Source organism: Salminus brasiliensis, chromosome 7, assembly GCF_030463535.1.
Source record: "Salminus brasiliensis chromosome 7, fSalBra1.hap2, whole genome shotgun sequence".
Classification (NCBI taxonomy): Eukaryota; Metazoa; Chordata; class Actinopteri; order Characiformes; family Bryconidae; genus Salminus; species Salminus brasiliensis.
In genome coordinates this window covers 36,295,928-36,311,564 of record NC_132884.1, presented here as the reverse complement: position 1 = coordinate 36,311,564, position 15,637 = coordinate 36,295,928, and the positions used below count along the sequence as shown (strand labels likewise).

The 15,637-nt window shown below is 42.7% G+C and overlaps 1 protein-coding gene across 1 annotated transcript; it reads right to left on the bottom strand.

Annotated features, from left to right (window-relative positions):
• Positions 1-916: 916 nt before the first annotated feature.
• znfx1 (zinc finger, NFX1-type containing 1) lies at positions 917-14,833 on the bottom strand. Its single transcript, XM_072684808.1, has 15 exons — positions 14,734-14,833; positions 13,709-13,790; positions 11,492-12,834; positions 10,334-10,620; positions 9,942-10,183; positions 9,003-9,125; positions 8,697-8,845; positions 8,100-8,243; positions 7,692-7,806; positions 6,503-6,756; positions 5,056-5,195; positions 4,476-4,776; positions 3,993-4,103; positions 3,769-3,864; positions 917-3,651 (listed from the first exon to the last, which is right to left on the bottom strand). The coding sequence occupies exons 2-15, from the start codon at positions 13,752-13,754 to the stop codon at positions 1,207-1,209; spliced, it is 5,796 nt and encodes a 1,931-aa protein (XP_072540909.1). The 5' UTR covers positions 13,755-13,790; positions 14,734-14,833; the 3' UTR covers positions 917-1,206.
• Between the last annotated feature and the right edge of the window lie 804 nt (positions 14,834-15,637).

Genomic DNA, 15,637 nt, shown 5'->3' with positions numbered 1-15,637 from the left:
TTATTAGCAGAATCAGCCACTCTCCCTCCACCCCAAATCATGTGTCACGCCTCAGTCCTTTCATAATCTACTTTTCTTGGATTAAAATGAAAAATAGGAGACATATCAGAGCAGCACATCAGAATAAAGCCTTTCACAAAACCATTCCCTGCTAAGCGACAGACTCTTCCAAAAAAAGCACGAAAGCTGGCGTAGAGTGCCTCTAAGCATACTGTATTTTTTATTTTCCCCTGCAGTCACTTTTTTCCCCCCTGTCTGACCTGCACCGAAAAGCATGTAAAATAAATACCGACAAGTATCCATTAATTCACTTGTTTTTTTGCATTTGCTTGTTGGATTCTGACACAACTGTTCTTATCTGCTTGTCCTTGCGGTCTTTGTTTTCGCCCTGAAGAGAGGGAAGCGAGTTTGCATTTGAGTTTGCGTCGTGACAAGGATACATTCATCATATAACAAACTGATGCAAGCTGCTGCGAAACAGCTTAAACAGAAGCTATAGCTGCAAGCCCGCAGCTTGTTCAGGAACATCTATCGCCTAGGCCGATGCCTGGCTGCCAGCAATTTAGGCTGCGAGTACAGGTAATGTTTTATTATTAGCCAGGTAGCTGTGCGATGTTTTCTCTGAGTTTTAGATAAACTTGCTGACCTTGCCTTGCTACTTTGAGAGAGTACATCTACCAGGCTCAAAGAGCTCCTGCAGATCTTGGGAAATAGTCTAGAGGATAAAGGGAGGCTACGGTTTGAATGACAGGAGAAAGAGTATGGACTGCATAGGCACTCGTACCCAAATCAGCCGCTACACATGCAAGCAACTTTTCCATTGCAGTTCTATTTGCCTGTTCCTGGTCCTCGACTTTAAGGTTCATCAATACACTCTTGCCCCCTGCTGGTATAAAACAGACGCACACGTTAAGTCTGTAGTAAAAAGCAGCCTTTATTTCAAGGTTAGAACATTTCCAGTGCAAAGATTGCCAGATATACTCCGTATTGCAGTTCTGTAAAGTGATTTGCAAGATGATTATTGAAGAACTGCACTACTCGCTAAGAGTCCCAAATAAAGGAAAAAACACTTTCACCTCATCTGTGTAGGAAGAACTTGCTTGAGATATATTAAAATCCAAAGTATTAAGCATTTAAAAGCATTATTGATATTAAAGCGTCATATTTCATACAGTAATTATTTTACTTTGGTAACAGTAAATGCATTCAAAGGTCCCTAGGGTCAAAATTTTGCAAATTGGCAGCTTCTGACCAGGCAGCATGTTGTGCCCCATCCATCTCTGTTGCAACAGCATTGCCAGCAGTGAGGGTATGATTGGCGCCACCGATTGTAGCATTACAGTTGGGACACTTGCGACTTACCATAGCACCTCCACAGTCTCCAATTGCATATACATGGCCATTAGGGCACTTATACCAATGGCCCAAACTCAGATTCATGGCTCTGACAATCATCTTTCTCTCATCATCACTGATTCCCAGGCCACTATGTGGGAGTTCGGCTTCAAGCGCTTTAAAAATGTCCTTCACTTTAAGCTCCATCTTCTCAGTGAATGGCTGAGTGTCCTCCAGGATCCCCCGTGCCTGTCCCACCTTTTGATTAACTCTGATCCCCAGCACTTCAGAACTAGCCTTCTTACAGCGGACGTTGAGTTCAGCTAGGTAGGAGAGCCTCGTCATTTCACGCTCTAGATCTTCAATCTGCTGCTCTGAGAATCTCTGGAAAGGATCACGTAGAAATTTGAGGCATTCGCCAATGCGCAATGAGAAGAAATGGCCCCTCTTACAAGTCATGTAATCCTCTTTGGTCTTTATCAGCTTCCCAAGACGCTCAAGGAAGTTTATCAAGTTCTCCTGGTGCCAGAGGTCTTGGAGAGACAGGCCAGGCTTATGAAGCTTCTCATTGATTCTTGCATCGTCTTCTGGAAGGTAGTCCTGAAGGTTGAGCATCCCCTCCAAAAGCAACTTGAGTTCCCTCTGCTTCTCCTCAACGTCAGACTGCATGCCATTGATCCGCTCCTTCACTTTCTCGATCTCTGCCAAGCTGCGGTTGACATGGGTGCCGTATCGCACGTTCCTGCGTATGGGTTTGCGGCACTTGGGACACTCCTTCAGTCGGATTGCACGCTGATCAAGACCTGCTTCTTGGTCTTCATCCATGCCCATGTATTGGTCCATGGCAGTGGACTCAATGATGTGTCCACAGTCCAGTTGGATGAAGCAAGCATCCGGCTCATCTTCATTGCCGAAGAAGATCTCCGTCACTTCGTCACGATGGCAAACACGACACTTGTTTGGGCAAGGGTCTCCACAAAGCCCTATGCAGGGATGCCCACAGGGCAACAATTTGCCGCATTTCTCAGAACATGGTGGGCGATCACATGGCTCATGGCACAGTTTCCTACATCTCTGGTGAGGGCACCGCCACTCACAGGGTTCAATACAAGGGGCGCATGGCTGCCCACATTTCTTCTTGCACTCACTGTGAACGCAGCGGTTCTCACAAGGGCGTGTACATGGGGGGCAGCCCCTTGTGCAGGGCACATTGCACTGATGTGAGCAGGGAAGAATACGCTGGCACTGATGCCGACATGCTTTGTGGAGGCGACCCTGGAAGCATTCGTGGCAGGTGCCGACACAAGGGTGACCGCATTTTAGGACCGTCTTACACCTGGTCCTGCAGAGTGGCTGCGCATTGACGTTCCTGGAGGTGGTGCATGCTTCGTCTTGAGTGTGTCCACATTGTAGCGTCATGGGAACAAGTACCTTGCAATGAGAAGTGCATGACTCTCCACAGCTTGCCTTGCATGGGTGTCCACAGCTCAGCACCTTCTGACAAGGCTCTCTGCAGGTAAATAATTCAGGATCCTGATGGCACGGCATCATCTGCTTGTGCTGGCACTGTGGAACAATCTTTTCCATACGCACCATACATTTACCACACTCCTGGTAGCATCGACCAGGACATCTGTGCCCAAGTTCGCAGAGTATCTTAGGGCAGTCCTTATTGCACTTGTACTTGCTATGATCGGCATCGTACGGGTGGCACATGCGGATGCACACATGGCCACATTCAAGGCGGTATTCACAGGGCTTGTTACACCCACCTTCTGGGACCTTCGCAAAGTCGTTAGCACAGGAGACCAGGGTTCGCTTTTCTGGGTGGTTCTGACAGCTCAACATCAAGGTGCGGCCTACTTGACCTTTCTCTCTTAGGGTGTGAAGTATGCCGCTCCACAGCTTCACCTTGCTAAACATTTCCATGTCCCCAAGGCAGTAGAGCCCCTTCTTGGCGCGAGAAAGTGCCACGCAAACACGGTTTGGTATCTGCAGGAACCCAACCCTGCCCATCAAGTTGCTGCGCACCAGTGACAAGATGACAATATCATTCTCCTCCCCTTGGTACTTGTCAACAACATGAACTTTAACCCCTGAAAACTCCTTGGAGGGCATGAGTTTTCGCAAGCAAAAGAGCTGTCCAGTGTAGGTGGTAAGGATGGTGATCTGAGAGGGTTGGTAGTCTTGGCACAACAAGTAGCGACACAGTGCCACCACAAAATGTGCCTCGTGAAGATTCTGATGACTTTTTCCATCCTTTATTTCCTCCTCGTGGAACTTGTGGTCGATGAAGAAGAGGTTCGTAAAAATACCCTACAGGTAATAAGGAATGTCAAGCATGTTTATGGTCAATTGAAATATATGAGTATGCCAAATTACAAGTGTGCTTTTTTATTATTTTTAATGATCAATAAACAAAATGTATCTGACCTTAACATCCTCATACTCCAACACAGAAGGGTGGTTCTCCAGTTCGGAGTAGATATGAGGAGTCAAAAGACGAGCAATATCCGGCCTCATTCGATGCTATAATAAAAACATAGGGTTAAAAACCCACTAATATAATATAGTGCTTTAGTTGACATTTTTAACAATCCTACCATGTATTTTAATTTGTGAGAGGAAGTTGTTGATGTTCGAATGTACAAACGCACCTGGTAGTTTAGTCTGACAAAAGGAAAGTCCCTGTTTACAAGCCTCTCGAACATGGAGACCTCCAGGTTGAAATTCTTGGCCAGGTCATACACTGTGGCGCTTGGTCTCAGCTGTGAACATGCAAGGTGAGACCAAATCAAATCAATTACAAAGATCCAGGGAATACAGTAAGAATACACTATATGGACAAACGTATTGGGACATGTGCTCATTCATTGTTTCTTTCAAAATCAAGGGTATTAACTGCAAGTAACTGTCTCTACTGCCCAAGGAAGACCACTACTACTTTACTACTACTACTATATACACATATAGCCCATTTCACTGACATGACTGAAATTATTATAATTAAATATTTGATTTCAATTTTATTGGGGTCAGGGTTTACTGAGGGATCCATTCAAGGGTTAAATACATCCTATGTACATTTATGTGCATGTTTGTCTAAAGCTTGCAGTGTATGCAATTCATTGTGGTTGTACCTGTTGATGATCTCCAATCAGAATCAGGTGCTGGCAGTCTCGGCTGAGTGTCGTAATGGTATGGGCCTCCAGCACTTCAGCTGCCTCCTCCACAATCACCAGCCTGGGCCGAAGCTCCTGCAGGGCCTGTCGGTATTTGGCTGCCCCTGTGGTGGTCATGCCGATGACTTTGGCTTTCTTGAGCATGCACAGATCCTCTCTGCGGCGGATTTCTGCAAGGCGCTCGGCAGCTCCTTGATAGACTTGTTCAGCCCGGAGAGCTTTTGTACGAAGGTCAGTCCGGTACCGCAGCACCCACAGACTGCAGAGAGGCAGAGAGACAAATAGAAACACAGAGAGAGCGAGAGAGAGAGAGAGAGAGAAAGAGGATGAACAAGGATGAAGTGTTGGAATTAAGTCAAGTCATTAACCTTGACTGGCCCACGTCTCACTTGAAAGAACTTCTCCAACCTTAAACTTGCAGCCCCTTTATGTTTTTATGGTTAGACCCTGCCATCTAGTGGACCAGACATTATTGCACCACTTACACAATTTCTGCAAGGTGTTACTCCTGCTTTTGTTCGTGGTTGTGTATAATTACCGATAAAGTCTCCATCTGTCTTTCGGAGTGAGCTGCCACACGTTCATCACTTGCTTCTCTTCTTCTTCACTCATCGTTGAACTCTTTCTTAGCTCCTTCTGGACCATCTGCTTCATCTTCCTCTTCTGGTGACGCTGCTTCTACACAAACACACACACACACACACACACATTATAATTAAGAAATTAAGAAAGTTCAAAACTCTCGACTCAAAGTCCCACATCCTCCAGGCATATATTATTCAGTTTAAACTACATGAAGTAAAAAATGTAACTTCATGAAGTAAAAAGATTATGTTTGCTAGTACAAGTACATTGTGTGCATTAAATAATACAAGAGCGTTTATATATCTTACAATTTTTGTTCAATTGGAATTAGTTCAATAAGCTAACCAGACAACAGGCTACTGCAGTAAATACTGCTGTATATAGTGTCTATATATAGTGTTATATATAGACTATGGGACACAATATGGATGACATTTCATTAGAACAGTTAAATGCTGTGGGGTTTTATTCCTCTCTAGCCCACCCATGGCATTAGGCACAGGGCCAACAGGTTCATGTCAATCTGCTCCGAAGAGTCCTATTCTTTTAGCAATACTTCTCTGCAGCAACCAGAAGATCTGTGTCAGCAATGGGTGCTACTTAAAATAGCTAAAAGCATCCATTAGAAGGGGTGTTTTATTTATTGCATTTTTAAAGTAGCATAATATATGACTAATGGTTAAAGCTGCCAAAAGGTTTACAGTTTAAATAGCTGATCCCTGCAGATAACATGATTAAAAAATATCTAGTATAATTCTATATCTACTAATAACTCCACTGCTGCCATATCATCCAATAAGAAGTGTTTTTTATGTACACTAACTGTATACTGTATACGCTACAGTATTTTCAGAGGCTTTCTTTTTAACTTTGAAACTGATTAGTTAAGCCTGTTTCTGTTGGTCTTAAAACAAAAATGAAAAGACGAATAATCCTTAAATAACTGGTAAATTACTTGATTATTAATGTAATATCGCATCAGCATTTAGCTAGCGCTCTTATGCAGAGTGACTCATATTTGAATGATTTTACACTGGTAAGAGAATGTACAGTTAGGAGTTTTGCTCAATTACTCCTATTGGTGTGCTTACCCAGCCAGGGATTTGCGCAATATTATTATCCACTACACTACACTATGAAAGCCCTAGATTTTACTATAAAATGTTAAACTAATGTGTTAGTCTACAGATTTCTGCTGTCTTGCATCTCCAAAATGCTAACTCTACAAGGAAAAATAAAAACTCTTTCTAACGCTTCATGTAAAATAATGTTGAACCATTTTAAATGTTCAATTCACTTTGAAATGCATAACTAACATAAAAAAACGTATGTCCAAATAGTATTTTAGACTTAAAATTATAATTATAAGTGTAATTCTAAGTATAGAATGATTATCCTACCTCCCAAATCTCGTTAACTTCCTGCGCCAGTACTTGACCCTGACCCTGCTGTTGTGGAGGCTGTTCCTCTGCCTTTTCCAGGTTCATGGCCAGCATTTGGTCAGCTAGTTCCGCCAAGGCCTTCTCTTCTCTTCTGCGCTCGTGGTGGTCTCTGCCCCAAGGCTCCGCATCCACCACTATCCTCTCTGCCTGGATCAGATTCGCCTCTTCATCCACTTCCAACAGATCCTCTGCTTCTACGACCTTACCGGCATCTAGCAAGGGGAACAGTGAAAAGTGTTGTCTTTTATTTTATACTGGAGGTTCCAAGATCACGAACGGTAAAAAGTGTGCTGATAAACTAAAATCTGAGAAAATTCAGACAAGAAAAGGAAAAGGGTCATTGGAAATGATTGGTTATAACCATCTCTTATGGACTGGCTTTGCTTTAGTACGCACATCCTTAATGAAACAGTAATTGTTTTAGTAGTTTTTTTTAGAACCAGTGAAATGACAAACTGTTATTTGAGCACTTTATTGGCAATAAAGTGAAAAACACAAAACTATTAGTTGTTTTTAGCTACAGTTTGCCATCTAGTGGTAGTTTGCCATCATACACATCTGTATTTCACCCTTCCAGTTATATTGATGAAATAATATATATAAATATATTCATAATTATATTATACATTGTTTTACATATAGCGTATGAGAGGTATAGAATACTACAACTACTACTAATAATTATATTTTATGTAGTGCAAATATATATAAGTGCTGTATATCATTATGCACCTGTAAACATCTGAATTCAAAAGCTCCCTATCTGGATAGCAAGTCTTTATTTCATAATATTATTAAAATTCATTACAACATCTCCAAACATCTCCTCATGGGAGTCTAGTATTATTCAGAGTTCTCCTCCAACACCTGTTTTGGTAAATCAGGGCTTAATGATGGTAAATTAGGTGAGCTGATGCTGCTGCAGCTGCTGCTGCTGCTGCTGGAATTTAACACATCCACGCTGTGCTGGCTGGACTGGGGGGTGTCCAGGAGAAACCTGGAGGAACCGAGCTCTGTTCTTCAGACTAGCTCATAACATCTCACTACTTTCTTCAGAATGAGAAGCTCTTCTAATGCAAAAACATATATCTATTTCCTTATTGCTGAGAGAAATAGTGAGCTTTTGGGTTTTAGCTTAAAGTCTCACCTGCATTTCCATCGGCAGCATTCTGCTCAAACTGCTGAAATACAGAATCCCCAAGACCAAGCCACTCCTTTATCAGTGAGATCTTTTCTCCTACATTCACATATTCATCCGTCATCTAAGCCAGACAGAAACATACACACACACACAAATGATTATTTATAAAACACACTGTAGTTCTATAAGTAAGCAGCAATTAAACAGCAATTTTCTGTTACAGACTTTGCACCAATACCAAAACAGAAACAACACTTAGTTGTTATTATTATTATTATTATTATTATTATTAATATAGCATTTAGAGAAGAAAAAGACAAAGAAGACAATGTGCAGCACAATTGTCTAACAGGTTTACAGTTTACAACATGTCTTTTTTAATCATATGACTGTAGCATGGTTTATTTGACTGACCGGCTGGAAATTCAGGCTGTCCCAGTGCTCATCATTTATGTACTGTTGCAAGAAGCGCTCGTTAATGACCCCGCGCAGACTGCACTCCAGCTGGGCCGCCTGTTTCTGGATCTGAGACTCCGCCACTCGCATATCTGAGTAGATCTGGGAAATTGTGACACAATACTAGTAAGCCATGCATCCAACAAACTGTAATTTTAGGAGTTAAACTATGAGGATTCAGGATTTAAGGCAAGTGTAATATTTAATAAAACACACCAGCTTCTCTACTTTTAATAATAGATATATTATTAATAAAATTCTACAAATATGTGTTAGATTTTAAATGTAGCTATTTTAATATTCAATATAATTTTTATATAAATATTTTATATTTATTTTTTAATGTATTTTACATTATTTTCTTTGTGTTTGTTCACCTGGTAGAAAACGTTCCTTGTATATAAAATCAAACTTGGTTGGTATTACAACCTAATATTACTGAAAGGATATCCATTTGATGGTGCTGCATATCTTATACTCAAGAGCTAAAAGCTAAATGTAGACTGAAAAAGATAAACAATTGAATAGTAGGTGTAGGGTTTAGTTTTGGCTCACCTCAGTGAAGGCCCTCCTAAGGTGTGAAGGCAGCTCCCGGCGGAAGTTTGGTGCCCTCTTCAGCACCCGCAGAGAGAAAGGTTTCAGGACCTCACTGTTACTCCGTCCTCCCACCCTGACAATGCCTGTCTTCAGGAAACTGTGAATACCTGAAATAACCCCAACATGACAAAGCTTTTGGAATCAGACATGAAATCACAATCAGCTTGTGTTAGAAAGTCTACAGTAGCAGGAGAGATATATCACTGCTATCACAGCTTCCAGTATGTCAGTGAGTAACACTGCTAATACTACAGGAAATCTTACCTTCAAGAAACTGGTCTAGAGCATGGTTGGTGTAGCAGACCACCAGCATAGGGGAATCGTATGACCAAACGTCCGAGTTCTCCAGCAAAGCCTTTGCAATCTTAAGCCCCACAAACGTTTTCCCTGTGCAGAATAAAACATCATGTCTCATGTTTTTTAGTTGCCAACAATTTATTTTATATCAGTTTTTCCCTTTTTTCCCAATTTGGTACTGCTGAATGACCCACCCCTTCATACTAGCTCTACCAACATCGCTCTGCCAACGCAGCATCGCCAGGCAGCCAACACGCTCAGAGTAAAGCACCGGGTCCCTAGCTCCACCATAACAGCGACCAGACACCTGTACTGTCCAACATCACTTAAGAGCGACACCAAAGGTCCATCTGTTGGCCTTTACTGAAGGTTTTCACTCTCATACTATATCATTCATCTACATTATTTACAAATTAGGCTCAAAGTAATTGCCAAATTTTTAATTAGAATTACAGAATGAAATAAAATAGCAACAACAACAATAATAATAATAATAATAATAATAATAATAATAATAATACTCTGTGTCTAGTATAATAAATTTTGTGTTTTTGCCCCTCAATGTTTTCTCACTTCAATACCCAGCATGCAACAATACCCAGCATGTGTCATACAAATACATCATACAACCACTGGGAATCCCCTGACAGCTATAAGTAATCCAGATTACTAGTGTAACCACTGAGTGCTAATAAATATGTTTCCTATCTGGGTTCTGAACTAACCAGCTAGCCAAACAGTCTTTTGGCACATCTGTAGGATGTGGCTAGTGTGGCTAGTGGCATGTTTACAGCAGATGTGGCAATGGGGACATTTTTAATTGTAGCAGGAGGGCCTATTTAAGTAGGGTATCTCTCCAGAATCAGGGTTGGAAATTTTCTTTCATCGTAATTTACACTTCTGTACCTGTGCCCGGGGGTCCCTGTACGATAGCCAGTTCTTTGGTTAGGGCCAGCTTAAAGGCTCTAAGTTGGCTCTCATCCAGGCCCAGCTGCTCCTCGGTTGGCCAGGCATCAGCGTCCAGGGGGTTGAAGCGTTTCATGCTGGCCTTATGGCCCTCCGCCGCAACACAGGACAGATCATACGTTCTCCTGTACTGCTCAAGGTATGCTGGAGGATGGACATCTGGGTCACATTGCACTATGTACCTAAAAGATCAGACAGAAAAAATACATGTTTGTTCACTCATACACTCATACATGCAGCACAAAGTCACGGTGACAACTCTGATTCCGACAGTGTGACTGAGATTAGTACACACTCATTTCCAGTATTAGCTCTGAGGCCTACGTACGTACCTCTGAAAGGGGAGATCTTCCTCCTCTTGCTCCTGAAGCCCCTCCAGGACATAGCGGTAGGCTTCAAAGTATGCCGTGGTCTCTACCATCAGAAAGGACTGGGAGGTCTGGATCCTGGCCAGCTCGGCTCGACTGTCTTTAGAGAAACTTAGCTGTACTTGACCTTTTCTTAGCAATTTGGGATCACGGTCCGACACCGTGGCAAAGAGGAAAGTTTCAAAATTGTCCAAAGACAGACAGACCAGGGAGCCGTAGAGCAGCCGTTTGGAATTCTCCCAGCGCACAAACTGTGAATCAGTGCACAGAAAGTCATTATTATATCCCCTCAAACTTTCCTAGAAAATAAACCAGAATGAATCTGGTTGATGCATGTTAACCCTTTAAAGCCTAAACCATCCAATAATCGCCAGGCAAGTGAGTGTTTATAATAAAATAACCCTTATATGATTTTATGGTACAAAATAAACCATATTTTATACCTTATTTAATACATCCAGAATACATTGCTTACATGCATTGCTTGTTTTTTTATTTATATTTTTAGTATTTTTTATTTATATTTTATTTAAGCCATTTCAAATTCTGTATGTATTTGTCTGGAGTATGCAGTGCCCGGATAATCCACCAGGGGGCAGAAAACATGTATTTGATTTTATTTAACCATTTGTGTAATTAATTATTCCGATTAAAATGATGTGCTTGATTTATTAAATAGTATAACTTAGACATTGTGCATTTAGCTATTTATTTATATATTATCATTTTATTTATATATTATTTATTTATTATGTAATTATTCATATAATGATCTAATTATCACACTAATGTTGCAGAAGTCTCAAAATATGAGATATGTATCAAATGTGATACTCTTGGCAAGTGTGCTAATAGTCTATAATCGACCCATTAAAATATGTCACTGGGGTTGGATTTAGACATCCGGAGATAATATTACTGTAGTTATGAGGTGGGAACATAAATCATAAATCAATAAATATACATGCATAACATTAAATTCCATTTTTCAATACCAACATTTTGCACAACTCAGTTCTTACTGTCCTGTTATGTCATATTTGTGTTCAAAAATGCAGGTCTATGTATGGAAGGGTCTCAAATGTGACTGGAAAAGCTGTGATTTTTCCATGATCATCTCACCTCAAGGGGTCGTGGGTCAAACTGCACTCTGTAAGCAATGCCGGTCGAAGTGCAGAGTGGTACAATCAGTTGGGTGTCAAAGTAGACCCTGATGTCATCGAAACGCCTCTTCCTCATTGGCACCTTGCTGAGAGTTTCATCGTACTGACTTCGGAAAAGCTCCTGAATGCCTTCGCGTAGCGGCCTCACAAAGTCCTCTCTCAGAAGCCTAAAATGCGTGTCCAGGTAGACGTGAGTGCTGGGGTAACTCTGGGACATGATGTTGGCCCGCAGAAAAGGCTTCTGGTCTGGCTGGAATTCTTCAGGGGTTGGGTAGATGGTCATGTTCTTGAAGTCTTCATCCCCTGGTGGAGTGTCCTCGTTCCCCATCAGGATAGTGTAGTTGTCTGACCTCAAGGTCCCCTCTCTCGCTTTCTCTTGGAGGTGGTCAACCATTGCTTGGATCTTCTCCAGGTCCTCTTCAAGGGTGGCCTGAATTTCTATACCAGATGCTCGAAGGAAGTTGACCACCGGTTTCAAGAGAGCCACCAGCATTGAGACTGAGCGGACAGAGCTGGAGGGGAACATGCTAACTATGTCAGACAAGAGGCTGATGATGTTGCCCAAATGAAGAGGGTACTGCTCCTTTCGGGCATAGACTGAGTAATTGGTCATCATTCCAGTCACGTAATGTGGGAGCACAGTTTGCAAGAAGGCGGAATCCTTGACCACCTGAGCCAGATGGAGGACTATTTTGTGGTCATACCTGGACTGAAAGGCCTTGCAGAGAACCTGGCATAACAGCTGTACAAGGTCTAGGCGCATGGTCCTCTCGTCCAGAAGAGCCTTCAGTCCTGCACTGGAGGAGAGAGTAATGGCCACCTCGGAAGAGTCTTTCTCCAGCAGCTCCTCCAGAGTTTTGTACCCAATTCTGCGTATCTCAGGGGTAACATCTCTACTATTCCCTCTCCTGTGCCCCCCTCTCCCTCTCTGGCCTTCTCCTCCACCCCTTTCACCTCTTCCTCCCTGGTCCATTCCCCCGCCGTCTCTTCCCCTTTGAACATCTGGCCATGGGTTTCCTCTGTTTTCTCCTCTCCTTTCACCTCTGCCTCTCACAGCTTCTTCTCTGCCACCTTCAGGTCCCCTTCCTGCTCCTGGTCCTCCTCCTCTGCCTCTTCCACCTGCTCCTCTTCCTACACCTTCTCTTCCTCTGCCAACACCTTCTTCAGGACCTCCTCTTCCTCTGCCACCTCCTCTTCCTCTGTCACCTGCTCCTCCTCTTCCTCTGCCACCTCCTCCTCCTTCTGCTCCTCCTCTTATTCTTATTCTTCCACTTCCTGCCACACCTCCACCTGCTCCTCTCCCTGCAAGTTAAAAAAATAGAAACAAAATATAGATAGATATCCAAAGTGGTTGTTGGTTGCTATACTATCCTAGGTGATTGCTTTGAGGTTGCTTAGTGGTTACTATGGTGTTATATGAAAGTTTCTATGATATATTGTGGTTCCTATGGTACATGTAGGTGGTTGCTATGGTATCCCAGGTAGTTGCTAAGATATGTGGTTGCTAGGTGGTTGTTATGTAGTCATAAATAAATAAATAAATAGATAGATAGATGGATGGACGGACGGACAGACAGATAGATAGATAGATAGGTACATAGAGAGACAGACAGATTAATAGATAGAACGTTTCTATGATATATTGCGGTTCTTATGGTACATGTAGGTGGTTGCTATGGTATCCCAGGTAGTTGCTAAGATATGTGGTTGCTAGGTGGTTGCTATGTAGTCACTAAAACAGATAAATAAATAAATGTTAGATAGATAGATAGATAGATAGATAGATAGAGAGATGGACAGACAGATAGATAGATAGATAGACAGAGAGATGGACAGATAGATAGATAGATAGATAGACAGATAGATAGATAGATAGACAGACAGATGGTACATGTTAGTAGTTGCTGAGATATGTGGTTGCTAGGTGGTTGCTATGGTGTCACTAAAAAGTAGACAGATAGACAGACAGACAGACAGATAGATAGATAGATAGATAGATAGATAGATAGATAGATAGACAGATAGACAGACAGACAGACAGACAGACAGACAGATAGATAGATAGATAGATAGATAGACAGATAGATAGATAGACAGACAGACAGAGGTAACCAAATTCTCACAGCAATGTTCTAAGATCTAGTCTAAAGCCGCTGAGAGAGAGAGAGAGAGATACCTCTTCTTGGGTGTTCGTAGCCACCTCGTCTTTGACCAGTGTCCATGCTTCAACCCTTCAGCTTATCTTCTGTGTAAATCTCCTTCAGGGGATAAAACAAACACGATGTTGCTCTGAAGAAGCCAGAAACGAAAGTAGAGCCATGAGGAAATATGTGCATTCCCTACACTTCAGCTTGATTTACGACTAGTTAAACAGACAAGTATTAACATTACAGTGGTCATAAGAAGTCCATGAAAGATCATCTCTCAAACTTCTGGCATTAAAATGACTTAAACCTACCCTGATACCCTGATAATGCATATTCTGAAAGATCTTATTGGTCTTATATTCAGGATTTTTGTATCTTACTATAAAGGTCGAACCCCTTTTTTCTTACTTGGTTTACAATGAAATAAGATATATATTTAGCTAAAAAAAGAAATATGCCAAAAACACAGGCTTTCTCACATTACACCTCTAGCCTGGGTTCCTGCTGCAGACATGATGAATTGATGAGCAGGGCGATGCTACAGGCGGCCTGAAGGGGGAGCCAGCAGAGTTTGGTTTCATTTCCTAGCAAATGATGTAATGTGGCTATAGGAAGCACATAGGCTACAGCCTGCCCTGTCCACTACAGCCGTACAGCTGCCCAGCGTTATCATGCCAAGCTGCTGTAAGACATGAGGCTGTTTAAACGGTTGAGCATCTGGGTCATAGTCTAACACACAGCCTTTCACAGCCAGCTGAACGGCAGCCGTGCCACAGCTAGCTATCAGCAGCAGCAGCAGCAGCAGCAGCAGCTGGGTCTAAACACACAGGCGGCTCGACCCACACTATGGCACGATAGACCAGTAGCTTACCAGTAATAATCGTAGCATAGCTATCATTAGGGTCGTAAATAGACAGGTATGTAGAGCAGACCGAGCCCTGCCCTGATGAACTGGTATCTAATGATGTCATACCATACGTATGAGACCCCAGAGGGGTCTGCAGCTAGCTAGGTGGTCTGTCAGGCAGGGAAGCTCGAGAGCTCAGTCACTCACCGGTTTACTGCACGGTCTCGCTTCCTCCCCCTGCCTGCCTCTCTGCTCGTCTGGTCGGGGCTGAAGTCTCCCTGCGCTTAAATGTCCCTTTAGGTTTCGTTTTCGTCCTTCGGCGGAGGAGGGAGGGAGGGAGGGAGGGAGGAGGCTGGATCTCAGAAACACAAGTCATAACCGAAACCAGCTGGAAACAAAAGCCATAGACGCGAAACTTAGGTTTAAGACCATGTTGCTGTTGCTGTTTTATTCAGTAGTGCCTCAAATGACTGTCAGGGGGCTGTACATTAATGTGCTGTGTGTATTAATATACATATTATAGTCCCATCCCCTGACCCCCGTCCCCTGTCCCATCCACTGACCGCCGTCCCCTGTCCCATCCACTGACCCTGTCCCCTGTCCCATCCACTGACCCCCGTCCCCTGTCCCATCCACTGACCCTGTCCCCTGTCCCATCCCCTGACCCCCGTCCCCTGTCCCATCCCCTGACCCTGTCCCCTGTCCCATCCACTGACCCCTGTCCCCTGTCCCATCCACTGACCCCCCTCTTATCCCATCCCTGCCCTTCTTTCAGACTCCATGGCACCATTTCCCATAGTTTTCACATGTTTCTTTAGTTTGAACTGGAACAACTCATAAATATATAATAATATAATATAATAATAATAATAATAACAAGAGGTTTATGGAAGCTTGCTGTTGGTCCCTGGAGGTTTTGGGATATTGTCTTTTGGGGTCTAATTAGGCCTTCTTACACATATCCTACACATACATAGCAACCAATACACTCATGCATATTTATTATTATCATTATTACTAATCTATTAGTCTTTTCCTGCTTTACACTCACTTTATACACTTTATCCAGCCTTCCCTTCATACCACACATTCACCCCCTTTTCTACACTGC